At 40.3% G+C, this 13689-nt stretch overlaps 1 protein-coding gene across 1 annotated transcript; it reads left to right on the top strand.

Annotated features, from left to right (window-relative positions):
* Window positions 1-75: 75 nt before the first annotated feature.
* gss (glutathione synthetase) lies at window positions 76-12950 on the top strand. Its single transcript, XM_062391172.1, has 13 exons — window positions 76-234; window positions 2029-2170; window positions 2972-3117; window positions 3247-3322; window positions 3670-3809; window positions 4630-4746; window positions 6468-6548; window positions 6853-6927; window positions 7013-7082; window positions 8526-8720; window positions 9795-9876; window positions 10530-10719; window positions 11919-12950. The coding sequence occupies exons 2-13, from the start codon at window positions 2039-2041 to the stop codon at window positions 12040-12042; spliced, it is 1428 nt and encodes a 475-aa protein (XP_062247156.1). The 5' UTR covers window positions 76-234; window positions 2029-2038; the 3' UTR covers window positions 12043-12950.
* Window positions 12951-13689: the final 739 nt, after the last annotated feature.

Raw genomic sequence — 13689 nt, 5'->3', positions numbered from 1 at the left:
GGTGCAGGACCACACAAACCAATCAGTGGTGACCAGCGCCAGGAAGTACACATCTCCGGCTGCTCTGTATGGGTCTGTACTTCACAGGTGGCTTCCTGGCTCCGAGTCCGTACACTTCCTGACTGTCCGTCTCACAGCGTCACTGCAGAACGACGAGCGAGTTGACAGCAGAGTGACCCTGTGCTTCAGAACCGGATTTACAACTCTGACCGAGGAGACCCGGAAGCCCGAAAGGTAGGAAGCCAAGTGTGCTAGCTGCCATCACCAGCCACTGGATCCACTTTCTGGAGGGTGCTCGTTTATCCGAATGAACAGTGATAGAGTTATTTCTCTCTATTTCTAACTACTTCAAGTGGTGACATTAGTTCAAAGATGAATCGTGCTCCCTCTATTCGAAACGGGTTGGAATTGTCACAGTGACGCAACCTGTGAGGGAGCTGAAGTCACGCTTCTTCTTTTATCTTAAATATAGTGTTATAATAAAAATTATAGAATATGTTGTTCAGCTGCAGCATGTCTCTCATATGCAAAATAACAGGTGAGCTTTGTGACATGTCCTCTATTTCTAGATCAAGTGCATCAATCAAATGACAGGAAATGTGTGAATGAGCGAGAGAAAAATTAAAGCAGCAGTTACCTGTTCTGAGTCTGAGAAGGGCTCATGAAACAGTGCAGTCCGATCATTTACACTGTATACTCACTTAATAACTTTAATAATATAACTATTTATAAAGCACCATTTAACACAAAGTTCTACACCACTGGTTAAAATACAGATGGAAGTACATAAATAATAGTCATCATAATGATAGTTATAGTGATAAAAGACCAAGACACGACACAATGTAAATTCAGGAGTATGTCTTCTGAAATATGTAAATCAGTCATGTGACATGAATCAATGATTTAGGTCATTACATATTCGGTATGAAAGGTGACTTTATTTTGTCAGAAACCTAAAAACTTAGTGTCATCATGTGAACGTTTTTCTTTATTGTGGATCATGTGAGTAAATGATTCTGTACCTGGGGCTACTGAGCAGGGCTGTTCAAACAGGTCAGATCAGTCTGAAGTTTGGTGAAAAACGCTAAACTGTTAATGTGAGTTGAGATTTCTTAGCAACTACAAATTTCAATCCAATGCATGAGTAATCCGATTGTGTGAATTTGTAAAATACTTCTGTTGAGAGAACAACTTACTGACATATTCCTTAATCAAAAACTCACATAATAATTACTACAAATATTTCTTTACAAAGTTGACATAATACATAATGGAAAAAACATTGTCTTCATATTTTCATTATATGACTTTGTGTATGTTGCTGGAGTTGCAGAAAAAAGCGCCACATATGATAAGCCCAGCCCAGGCAGAAGCTTGTCCATCATTAGGACAAACCACATACGTCCTTTAGGGCCCGACAATCAACAAGAGGGGGTGGACTAGTGGCAGAAACTTGGACTATGGGCAGAGAAGGCATCTGGTTCGTCTCTGGTTCGACTCCACGGAGAAACAACAAAAAGACGAACCTGGATTGATCTGTCCAAAAAATCCAAGAGGATTCTCCCTATCCGGTCTAGTGCCCCTGAGCAAGGCAACTTACTCCCCCAACATCTGCTCCCCGGGCGCCGTACATGGTCGCTCACTGCTCTGTGTGTCCTGCACCAGATGGGTCAAAAGAAGAGATTCAATTTCCCTACCTGCATGAGTGTGTCTGTACATGTCTGTGCATGTGTCTGGGACAAATAAATGCATCTTAATCTTAAAACAAATTTAATTTCACTAGATACCGATTTTTATTTGGATCTGCAAATCCTGGATTCGGCCCCTAAACCGGTTCCTCTCATTGTTCCGTTAGACTTGATGAAGCCTCTAGGTAAAGTCCAGTCGCCCAAGTACACATGTACAATACCTGAAGATACCATGACCTGGCTAAATGACATCTTCACAGACCAGATATTATGTTATGTTTTTGTATTGGACTTTGGTACTGTCTTACCACAGACTCTGACTTTCTTTAAATCGCAGGTGAATCAGAATGGCTCAGGGGATACCAGATGAGGTGATGATGAATACTGCACTTATAAAAGACTTGGCAGAAGTGGCCAGAGATGCAGCACTCCAGCAGGGTGTCCTAATGAGGATCAAAGAGACTCCCAACTCATCGGAGGTGAGAGCTGGAAAAACACACATTGTAGGATACATCCAGACTACTACATTTTCATTTGAAAATGCACATACATTGCTACGGATACCTCTCAGGGTCATAGAGCAGCTAAAACAGAGAAGTTTGGAAACACTTCTGGCTGCTTTCTCGTTTAAAAACCCTCTGGCAGAGTTTTTGTCTGTAGGGGCAGAAACAGAGTATGGATGTAGCCTTAGTTGACCAGCACTGGATATGACTTCTGCCAATTCAGAGACCCTCTTTCCACAATTTAATACAATCTAATACAAACACATACTTTTTAATTGGTTTGTATTATACAGTATATTTGATAAAATAATTGTGGAGGAAGGGCATGTCTACATCCCACCCACTCTCAGCTGCAAAATACCATGTGAGCATCGTAGTACTTAACCATATCGTCTCCGATATTCACTAGACAAGCTGTAAGGATCATGTTAGGTAATGTTAGATGACATCGAAATGACAAGAAAGCCAGACAGATAGAGAAACGGATGAATCCAACAGTGTAACACATCCAGTCTGAGAAGGGTCATGAAACAACAAAGTCAGACTTGCATGCTTTCATTGATTATACAACATTAGCCCCAGCCAATGAAAGAGCACATAATACCGCTCCAGCGGGTTGTTGAAGCAGGCGTGGTCAGGAAGTCATGTCAGGAATTTGTTGTGCTTCATTCCTAATGATCACTTTCCCCTTGTACCGTGTGCAGTGGTTTTGTTTTTTCGATGAATGGTCTTTTGATGTCAGCATTCTATTCTTACATTTTCCCTCTTGTTTTTCAGTTGGTGACTTACACTTCATTCACACTCTTCCCCACGCCAGTGCCTAAAGCTGTGTTCCACCAGGCTCTGGCAGTGCAAACTCACTACAACACCCTGGTGGACAGGATCAGCCAGGATCCAGACTTTCTGCAGGAAGCTCTTGCCAGGTAGTTTATGACACTGCTATAATGATGGTCTCCTCAGAATTTCGCAATACACAACTTCACCTAAACCCCACGTTATTGATGTATTACCTGAGGGGGTCTGAGTTAACTGAGTGAAATCATTTGTTTTAGCACCATCGCAGTGGATGACTTCACAGCGAGGTTGTTCAAGATCCATCAACAGATCCTGAAAGAAGGAAGGTCTCAAGTATGTATTTAATGAAAAAAATTTAATGTAAATGAACACTTTTACACAATTATTATTTTTCAGTTGCCATGTCATAAAGAAATAAATCAGGAGGATCACACACAGACTGCAGCATTTGTTCTTCTTTAGTAAATCACCGTAGTATTGAATTCGATTTACTTTGATCAGCGGCCAAATGATCCTCTGGACTAATGTGTTTGTGTTGACTTCATGCAAATGTCCTGCCTGCATCCTTGACGTGTGGTCAAGGATGCAAAGCACCATCCAAACAACAAAAGATATTTCATTCACAATGCAGAAGTGCTTGATGCATTAAATGTCATCATGTTTCTTTGCCTTCCTCCCAGTCTATTGTGTTGGGTCTCAATCGCTCTGACTACATGCTGGACCAGAGCGAGGACGGGATGTCATCTCTAAAACAGATTGAGATCAACACCTTTGCTGCTAGTTTTGGAGGTCTCTCATCACGCACGCCAGACTTACATCGGTAAGTCAGTTGTAAATTTGTTCCACACAGATTGTAGTTTATTATTTTGCTGCAATTTACAACTGTTATGAATGGTCATGCATGATAGATCTCCCATAAGTACTCAACAGGCAGTCAGATTTAGTAAACCGGCAACCATTTCATGATGATGTTTTTCCCTTTGTCTGACTCCCGCACAGTCAAAACAAAACTGAAAGAAAAACCATCTGCCCTGTAACTGATTTGATGATGCTACTTGAAGATCAAAAACTAACTGACAAAGTGTTGCTGCTTAAACTAGAAGAAGAAATAGTGACAAAGGGTGAAATAATGTGTTTCCATATGTGTTTGTAATGTAATGTATTCAAGATTCAAGATTCAAGATTTTTTATTGTCAAATGCACAACAATAACATTAAGCAGTCGCTGGCAGTGAAATGCTTGAGTCTCAGGCTCTCTTCTAGCAATGCTCAAGTAATTACAACCTATACAATAAAATAAGATAGAAATAGTGTAAAATAGAATAAAATGGAATATCAAAATTTAAAAAAGAAAATAATGTATATCTAGATATATATAAACAACTGAGGAGAAAATAAAACAACAAAAGTGCAAATATACAGATATGTCACGGAGAGGAGTTTAAAAGTCTTATGGCCTGGGGGATGAAACTGTCTCTGAGCCTGGTGGTGCGGGCCCGGATGCTGCGGTACCGTCGGCCAGATGGCAGAAGGCAATAATGTTTATGGCTGGGGTGAAAGGGGTCTTTATGTAATGTAATGTAATGTAATGTTTGCTCTGATTAAAAGATAACTATATGTTTCCTTCATGTTTCTCGACAGACAAATACTTAGGGTAGCCGGCCGCCTGGAGGAGAGTGAACGCATCCTCGACAATAATCCTGCTGCTGGTCTGGCTGGAGCAATTGCTAAAGCCTGGGAGCTGTATGCATCAGAGGGGTGAGACTATATTTCAGTTTGTAATCAAGCTACAATGGCACTCAGAAGTGCATATACCGGTCCCTTTCAATTCAATCAGGCTGCAGCAGATTTCACATACTCAGATTTCAGTCCCCTAAATGTGCAGTTTTTTTAGGGCTATCTCTTGGAAATCAGTTAAAAAGTTAAAAACTCAAAATGTCAAAGTAACTGGAAAAACAACACCTGGTTCCACCCCTCATCTAGATCCACACTAAAGTTGAATGGGCTCCTACCTGATTCTTACTGCATCCCTCTACCAAATGCTGTGGTAATCTGTTAGATAGATTTAGCATATTCCTGCAATCAAACCAACAAACAAACACACGTGGGATGACATTAATTACCTCTTAGCTCAGGTAATAATTAATATTACGTGCCGAAAGGAAAAAATAAAAGATTGAGAACAGGTCTTGTGGAAGAGCAGAAAATCATTTGGCAGATAAAGAATAAATCCATTCATGATTGCAATACAGGCTGAGAATGTTCCTCAGGGCGTAGGCGGTCTTGTTTTCCCCCTGGTGTTTAAGATACGACTTCCTGAATAGCACCTCAAGACGATGAACTGCAGTTTGCAAATCCCCGGTGCTGCACAAAACCAGAAAGCCCAGGCTGCATTTCACACAAACACTTGTGGAACAAAGTTGTAACGACTGAAGAAACAAAAGTTAACCTCCATCAAAACGATATCAAGAAGAAAACCTGGAGGAATAAAGTTACAGCGCATGGATTTAATATAATTTGGGTATCTATGGACAGTCACCCTTACAGGTCTAAACAGACAGACTTATCCGCATTGTAAGAAGCTTCCTGTCAAAATAAATTCAAGAGAGACCTTTCCTTCCAGGGAAAGGCTCTCTCACCCATGACCTGACTATAACCTTTGACAACACCGTGTTAGCCCCCACCCAGACTGCTAGGAACCTGGGTTTGACACTCAACAGTCAACTCCTCCTTTCCACCAACATTAGTGCAACAACCTGCTTGTGTAGATACATGCTGCACAACATCAGGAGAATATGTCCCCTTCTCACTCAGGGGAGACACAGGATCTGATCCAGGCTCTGGTCATCTCACGTCTAGACTACTGCAACTCCCTCCTGGCTGGTCTACCTGCTAGTGCCACCCGACCACTGCTGCTCATCTAGAATGCAGCAGCTCAACTGGTCTTTAACATAAGTTCACTCACACTTCTCCACTCCCTTCACTGGTTACCAGTAGCTGCCTGCATCCGTTTCAAAACACTAGTACTTGCTTACCGTTATCATAGACTGTATATATATGTCAAACTTTACACCCCAGCCCATCCTGTCCACTCTGCATCTGCCATTTGGCTTGCTGTTCCCTCACTGCGAGCTGTCCTGGCTCCTAAATGGTGGATTGGGCTCCCCATTGAGATCAGGGACAGCAGAAAGTCTACACATCTTCTGCCGCAGACTACAGACACATCTCTCTCTTTTTAAATATATATATTTAGGAGCACTTATATGGCACTTACATGTATCACTTTGTAGTTTGGCTTTCTTGAGGAAAATTTTACTGACTTGATTCTTGTTGTTGTGGGTTTGTACCTTCACGGTTGAATGCACTTATTGTAAGCTGCTTTGGATAAAAGCATCAGCTAAATGAAATGTAATGCAATCCAGAATAATGTTCAAACTGGTGGTGATGGTGCTTTACAGGAGAAATGTTTGTCATTACAGAGCCATCGTCATGTTCTTGGTGGAAGACACCCAAAGAAACATCTTTGACCAGCGATGTATTGAGTATGAACTGTGGAAGAAGTAAGTTGTTGGTACTGAGGAGGAAGCTGTTCCCAGTTACCTCAACCAACATTTGACATGCAATTTTAATGGAAAATGTAGAAGTGTGTCTATCTGTGATTTCATCTGAAGCATCCCTGGTTGTTACGGCTGCTTTGGCCTTGTGCCTTGAGTCACATATTTCACTCCCTTAGCTTTAATTGGCTTTTTTCTTGTATTTTATAGACCTTTTTTATTTGTGTGCAAAAAATGTGGGCACCATTCAGTTGGAAGTGGAGCTTTGGAAAGCAAATTAAACAGGAAGGCTGATCTCATTGTGTTTCAGAAACATTCCCACAAGAAGAAAGCGGTTTGATGATGTTAGTAAAACAGGAACACTTCAGGACAAGAAGCTTTTTGTGTAAGAATGATTCTTTCAGCTACATTTATGTTCATGAATTTGACATTTTTACTGACTTTGGATCCACATCACCTTTTTTCTACAGTGATGGCCTGGAGGTTGCAGTGGTGTACTTCAGGAATGGCTACATGCCTCAGAACTACGTTTCTGAAAAGGTCTTTCTTAATTTCTTCACTCCTAGTTTTAGGTGATGTGTATGTGAAGTGCAATCAAGATGGATAACGTAGTTTTCACTTCTCCATATCTGTTACAAACCCTAAAAAAGTGTCACAGTAAAACAAACTGCATGTGGGTCTGCCAAAGAACAGGTGAAGTAAAGACCAGTGCCACAGATACAAGAGAGAGAGACCCAAAAGCAAATGCCCCAGGGTTGGTGGGGCTGTTACAGTGAAATAAAACAATGAGTGGAACAAGGCTGATGCAGGAACAATCAACACTTTGTCTCCAGACGTCCCCTTTAGTTCTAGCTGAGTGGTGCTGGGCAAACAGCTAGAAACAGAGAATCTTAGCACATGGTGACAAACCTGAGATTCTAATTACACCGAAACTTAATGGCTGACAAGACACAGGTGCTACAGACAAGTGGAGGGAAAATACACAAAGACAGGAAATAAAACTACAACTGGTAATTTAAAAATAAAATAGGAAGTTAAGGCAGAAAGTTTACATAGGGATCAGATCATGACATTGTGTATATTCTAAGAGAATGTCACCTCTTTTTCTTCTTCGCTGCTACTCTGTCACGTTGGACTTGTATTGGCAGAATAATGAATTGCCATGACAGAAAATTGAAAAACTAATTATGGTCAAATTTTTCTCAGCAAAGCTGTTTAGTCTGGTCTATTTTGATCACTTTTACCATCCTGAATGCACTGAAGGACACACTGCATATCTACATTATGAACAGTAAACTCTAAATATCGAATAAGAGCCACATAAGTCAATATTGATTTTGATTTTTTAAGCAAAAAACAAAGTTATTGGATCAGAGTTTGTAACAAACACACAGCTGAATCGAAGTGAGTGTAATTCAGATTTTATTGTGACTGATGGTCGGGTTATCTACTGCATAGTGACCACACATCACAAGAATGTTTCTTTTGCGGATGCGCTTTTGAAAGTGCTGATTGTGTGACTGCGTGTTACTCTCCTTCATTCTCCTGTCAGTGTCTATCATTCTGAGGTCACATGATACCTGCCCCTGCATTGAAAAAAAAAACAGTTTTCATGCTCTGCTGGCCAATGGGCCCTCTGCTTTGTCAGGAATGTCCACCAAGAGAAAACGGGCATCAAAAATATCCCCCAAACTGTGTAAACCCTCTTGGACCCAGTTGGAAGAATAGTTCATACAAACCAATGCTGATTGTCTCAAATATAAGGATCCATAAAGGATATTAGCAATTATAATGATATTTGTTATTTTATTACATACAATTTGAGTGTCTGAACATCACATTTTTCAAATAGTGGTCAGTTAAATAGAACTTTCTTTATGAGGGAAATAAATCAGATCACATGATATTCTGCCAAACTGTACTATGATGTGTAGCGGTGGACCTGCATTCAGAATCTGATTTAAGTTGTTTTCTTTATTGTAGTACTGGGATGCTCGTCTTCTGATTGAGCGCTCCCTGGCTGTGAAGTGTCCAGACATCGGCACCCACCTGGCTGGAACCAAGAAGGTCCAGCAGGTGCTCGCACAGCCTGGAGTTCTGAAGAAGTTCTTCCCCGACCAGCCTCAGGTAGTGGAGCAGATCAGAGCAACATTCGCTGGCCTCTACACTTTAGACATGGTAAGTGAGTGAAACTATTAAGTTGAATTTGTATAGAGTGCTGTGAAAATGTGCCTCGATCTAAGTGCATTTAATTAATGAGGATTTCTTTTTCTGATTGAAAATAACTACCCAGACCTCCCTGCCCCATGTGAGAAAGTATTTCCCCATCAGTTTCTGATTAACAAATTGACCATATTTGATGCGACAAATGATGCCACAGACTGAGGAAAATTAAATAATAGAAGCAAAACAAAGTCATGAAACGATTAGTCTGCAAAGGGTTACAAAACTCTTATCTTGGAAAGTGGCAAACCTCCACAGAAGTGGCTTGCTGACCAACATTTCTCCAGGAGCGCTACAAGGACTCAGGCAGGAGACTACAAAGGAACCTAAATGAGCCTCTAAACAACCACAGGCCTCACTTGCCACAGAAATGGTCAGTGTTGTTGATTCCACAGTAAGAAAGAAACTAGGCGTCAATTGGAGAGCTGCAAGGTGCAAAACACTGCTGACCAAAAATAACACCAGACTCGTCTTGTTTTTCCCCAAAACATTATCATGACCCCTCCCAAGATATTTGGGATAATGTTCTGTGAACTGATGAGTGAAAAGTAGAGCTTTTTGGAAGACATGGGTCCCATTAGGTCTAGCTTTTCCTATATCTAAAGCACAGTAGGTTTTTGCAGCAGGAAAATTATCCTGAGCACAAAGGCAAGATAAGTTGGTCAGAGTTCCTCCACATTGATGCACAAGACTCATAGCAAGTTATTGCACATGTTAATGTCAGGTGTTGCTGCCAAAAGTGATACAACAATTATGATTTGTTTGGTAATTACATTTTCACATGGCTGATTTAGGTTGTTAAGAGCTCTCAATGAATTTGTAATTTAAAAGTTATATTCTGTCGGAATCATTTAAATGTGACAAATAGAAGTTATTCGAGAGCATATACTTTCACAGTACTTGAGAAAAAGTATATAGTCATGGCATATTTGTCCTGAAAAGTTAAACTCTAATATTCTATGCTAATGCTGTATGTCCTGTCATGGTTTCCTTTCCTCATTAATATCTCTGTTGTTGTTGTTGCCTAAGGGCCCAGAGGGTGACCAAACAGTAGCGATGGCTCTGGCATCACCGGACCGGTTTGTCCTGAAGCCCCAGCGAGAAGGAGGAGGTGTGGTTACACAAACGTCTCTAAAATGAACAAATCCTAAAACCCCTGACTCCTTACTTGTTATGATCTGTTTCCTGCGGACCCAAAGTGCAGAACACAAACACAGCAGGATAATGGGAGTAAAAAAATTGTATTTATCATTAGCTGGGGTGGGGGTGGCAGGCAGGGGGGATCCAAAGGTCCTGGCAGGGTGAGGCCGCAGCAGATTAAGGTGAACAAACAAATGGTGACCAGCTAATTCTGTGGAAAAAAGGGAGCACGGGGTAAAAACGCATAAAAAAGCATGAGAGGTGAAATCACAAAGCCGCGATATGTTACCACTGCTGTAGACTGAGAGGTGGAGTTGATGAGAAGATGAAGCTCAGCCTCACAGGTATTCAACAGGAGGCCTCTCCCAGCTCCAGCTAGAAGCCACACAGGAAAGGAGAAACAGTGGGGGAAGGGAAAACACAGAGCACAAAAAGACAATACTCACCTTTTCGATAAGCAAGAGTAGGGAACATTTTCAGAAATAGTTTTTTGTCGTATATTCGCTAATACTGAGTACATGTAGTACGTAAAATGGATAAACCATGAAAAAACAGGTTGGGAAAATAATATGTTCATATTTCTCCATGGTTTATTGACACATTTTTTAAATGCTGTTTTCCAAGGTAATAACATCTATGGCTCAGAGATCTGCAAGATCCTGGAGGGAATGAAGGAGCCTTCTGAGAGGACGGCCTATATTCTGATGGATAAAATCCATCCCACCCCCTCAAACAACTACCTGCTGATGCGAGATGCTCCCCTCCAGATCTGCAGCTGTCTCTGTGAACTGGGAGCGTTTGGAGCATATGTCAGGTATGTATTCATAGTTTCACTGGTATAAAAATATATTGTTGGATATTGTGATAAAACAGGTTGTGTTTTCAGAGCTAGTCAATTCATTTCAGCTTCAACTGCTCCACATTACCTCAGAACATGCGTATCGTTAAGATAAATTAAGCTATATAAATCTAAGTTACTTAAGCTGCTTTCAGACATGCACTAAACTCTGGAGATCCTCTGGTGTTTTTCTGGAGGACGTGTATGTGTGAGCCAAATGTCCAAGTGAGAGACCTCCGCATGGCCCAATTGTATAGACTCTACAGAAAGTCCGGAGGTGATGATGTGAGAAAACACCAGGTGGTCCTCTGCAGGATTCACCGCAACCATTTCTAACACTTTACAGAAACAAAAATTATGAAAAAAAAAACAATAACAAATATTTCAGGAAGTCACACACATAGAGGACAGACGATTATATCAAGAGAGTCGACAAAGGTGTAGATGTGATGTAATAAATTATTTATAATGTGATCGCTGCAGTTGAATTAATATGTTACATCCTGCCTCTGTCTGCTGCTCCACCCCTCACCTGAATCCACTGGAGGATTTGTTGCTGTTGTGAACGAGCCTTAGAAGAGAACCTCCTGCTGTGTCGTTCTCCACAGATCCTCCGACGCTCATGTCTGAAAACAGCTTTAAAGGATTATGAAATGTATTCTAATACCACACTCACTGGCAATAAGTGCAGCGAAGACTCCTGGTCTGTGTAACCTTTGCATTATTAGTTCCTCATCTCAGTGTGAGACAACATCTATAATCCTTGATCTGCAAGCTGGCATGATCACATATTTCCCACTCGCCCAACACTGCATGAGTACTGCTTATCTAAAATACTTTATTCTACATTTATTCACACAAGGTATGAGAATAAAACAAGAAACTTCTCCTTTTTTGGGTTTTGAATTCAAATTTTGGCAGATTTTTATACTTTACACATAAAGTGAATCACTTGTTAGAGAGCTGCAGTTTTACTCTAGATAGTGTTTGGAATCAAGAATATATTTAAATTCTGTTTCCAGTATAGAACCCTTAGTTTAAGATTTATCAATTAAACTTTATTAACATTCACGTGTGTTTTTAGATTAGACTTGCACACTCACAGCAGCTATGTTAACCAACCACATTGAATTTAAGCTTGTCTTACTTTATCATTTCTCTTTGTTTGGTTCCAGACGAGGTGAAGACATGGTGATGAACGAGTGTGTGGGCCATCTTCTGAGGACCAAGAGTTCAGAACACGCAGATGGAGGCGTAGCAGTGGGGGTCGCTGTGCTTGACAATCCTCTCCTCTTCTGAGAAGTTACTCTTTTCCTCGCTGGGCTTTCAACACAAAAGGCACAAATGGTAAACGGTGGAAACGAAGTTGCACTTTTGAGACGCATTGTAACTTTGTCCTCAAACAGCATGAAAAGAATGAGCAAATATGTCTCATTTATATACATATATTACATTTATAGCTATAAAGTGTTTTATGAGGACCAATTTACAGTTTTTACAGGGCTGATCTCAAATACACACTCAAGGGTTTAGGGAAGTTATAATACTTCTTGCTTGTTAGAGATTTAAAAGCATCATTTTAATAGAATATTCTCACTTCAGCAACACGTTAGAATTCCATTATTTTGCAATAAATGCTGATATGGGGACATTTATGGAATAATGTTAACTGTTACTGTATCACTTCACAGTATAAACATGATAAAGTTGGACCAAATCACCACCTTGTGGTACTCAAATGTTACTACAACATGTTCCAATATGTTGTGAACCAGTGTGGCCGCCCCCTGTTATTAAAGGTGGTTAAAAAAGGTCTTATATATAGTTCAATACAATTTAACACAACTGCAGCCTCCCACTGATACAGTTCTAGTTTAGGAAAGCCCTAGTTAAATGAAACACTCTCAGGATTACTAGTTTAATAAAAAATAAATGATAAAGTGTCCTTAATTAACAGCTGTCTGAGATTTATTTCACTATGTTTATCATTTGAACTATGCCAAGTACTAAAATTACTTCAAACTCATATTAAGAGCCACCACAGGTGGTGAAGTGACCACACAATACCACAATAATCTAACAATAATAATCATTATAACAAATTTCTATCGTACCTTTCATACCAAAAGGTATCCAGCTCAAGGTTCTGAGCAGAACGCTCTGATTTTAAGTGGCAGTGACACTGGAATAAAAATGTTGACATTCAATCATCCACCCTCAGCACGGATTATCATTTCGACTGAAAAGTGAAAATTGCAGCTAAAGAAAATTGAATGTCCTATTTAAGTTTCAGGTCCGTTTTGAATTGAGACTATATGACCTGTGCTGAGCTTTACATACAGGCCACACTGTGGATCCTTTGAAAGTAAAGTGACACATATTGTGCCCTGCTGTTCCATATAATAGAGTCAATCCTGTGATTGTAACACATTGAGAGAAATTTCTTACGTATGATGAAGGAAATGAATAAAAAAAAACTTTTCTCTGGTGTGTATGTATAGGTTGGTAACAGACTCCAAATGTTAAAGTAAGCATTATGAGTTATAACAAAAGTAAGTCAAATTTTAAATCACCAAAATGTGTATACATCAAATCAAATGCCGATTTGGAATCGAAGGCATGCCTAATGTTATAACAGAAATAATCATTAACGTTCAAGGAAGACAATTCTCCTTTAGTTTATTTCATAGGTCATCAACAGGGGGTCCGCGGAGGTACTGGGGGGGTGGTCGCGAAATGTTTTTCCACAAATTGAATGTCTTTAAATACACATTAACCGGCATCCGACATATTGAAAGGCAGATATGACCCTCTGCGTGACAACCTCCATACGTCCAAGGTTAGATAAGTTGTGTGCTACCCATCAGGTTCCGACATTTCACTAATCTGGGAGTATGTGTGCCATCCACAGATGGCTTTAGGATTCAAGCCATCTGTGCACATGTT

The sequence above is a fragment of the Platichthys flesus genome, chromosome 7 (assembly GCF_949316205.1).
Source record: "Platichthys flesus chromosome 7, fPlaFle2.1, whole genome shotgun sequence".
Classification (NCBI taxonomy): domain Eukaryota; kingdom Metazoa; phylum Chordata; class Actinopteri; order Pleuronectiformes; family Pleuronectidae; genus Platichthys; species Platichthys flesus.
The sequence above is the reverse complement of the archived record's forward strand: the minus strand, read 5'-3'. Positions and strand labels throughout refer to the sequence as shown.

Excerpts from the sequence above, each read along its gene's own strand:
- gss (XM_062391172.1), top strand. The coding sequence starts at position 2,039 with ATGGCTCAGGGGATACCAGATGAGGTGATGATGAATACTGCACTTATA. Across the intron at positions 6,928-7,012 it reads CAGGACAAGAAGCTTTTTGT|TGATGGCCTGGAGGTTGCAG; the intron begins GTAAGAATGATT and ends TTTTTTCTACAG. Across the intron at positions 10,720-11,918 it reads GCGTTTGGAGCATATGTCAG|ACGAGGTGAAGACATGGTGA; the intron begins GTATGTATTCAT and ends GTTTGGTTCCAG.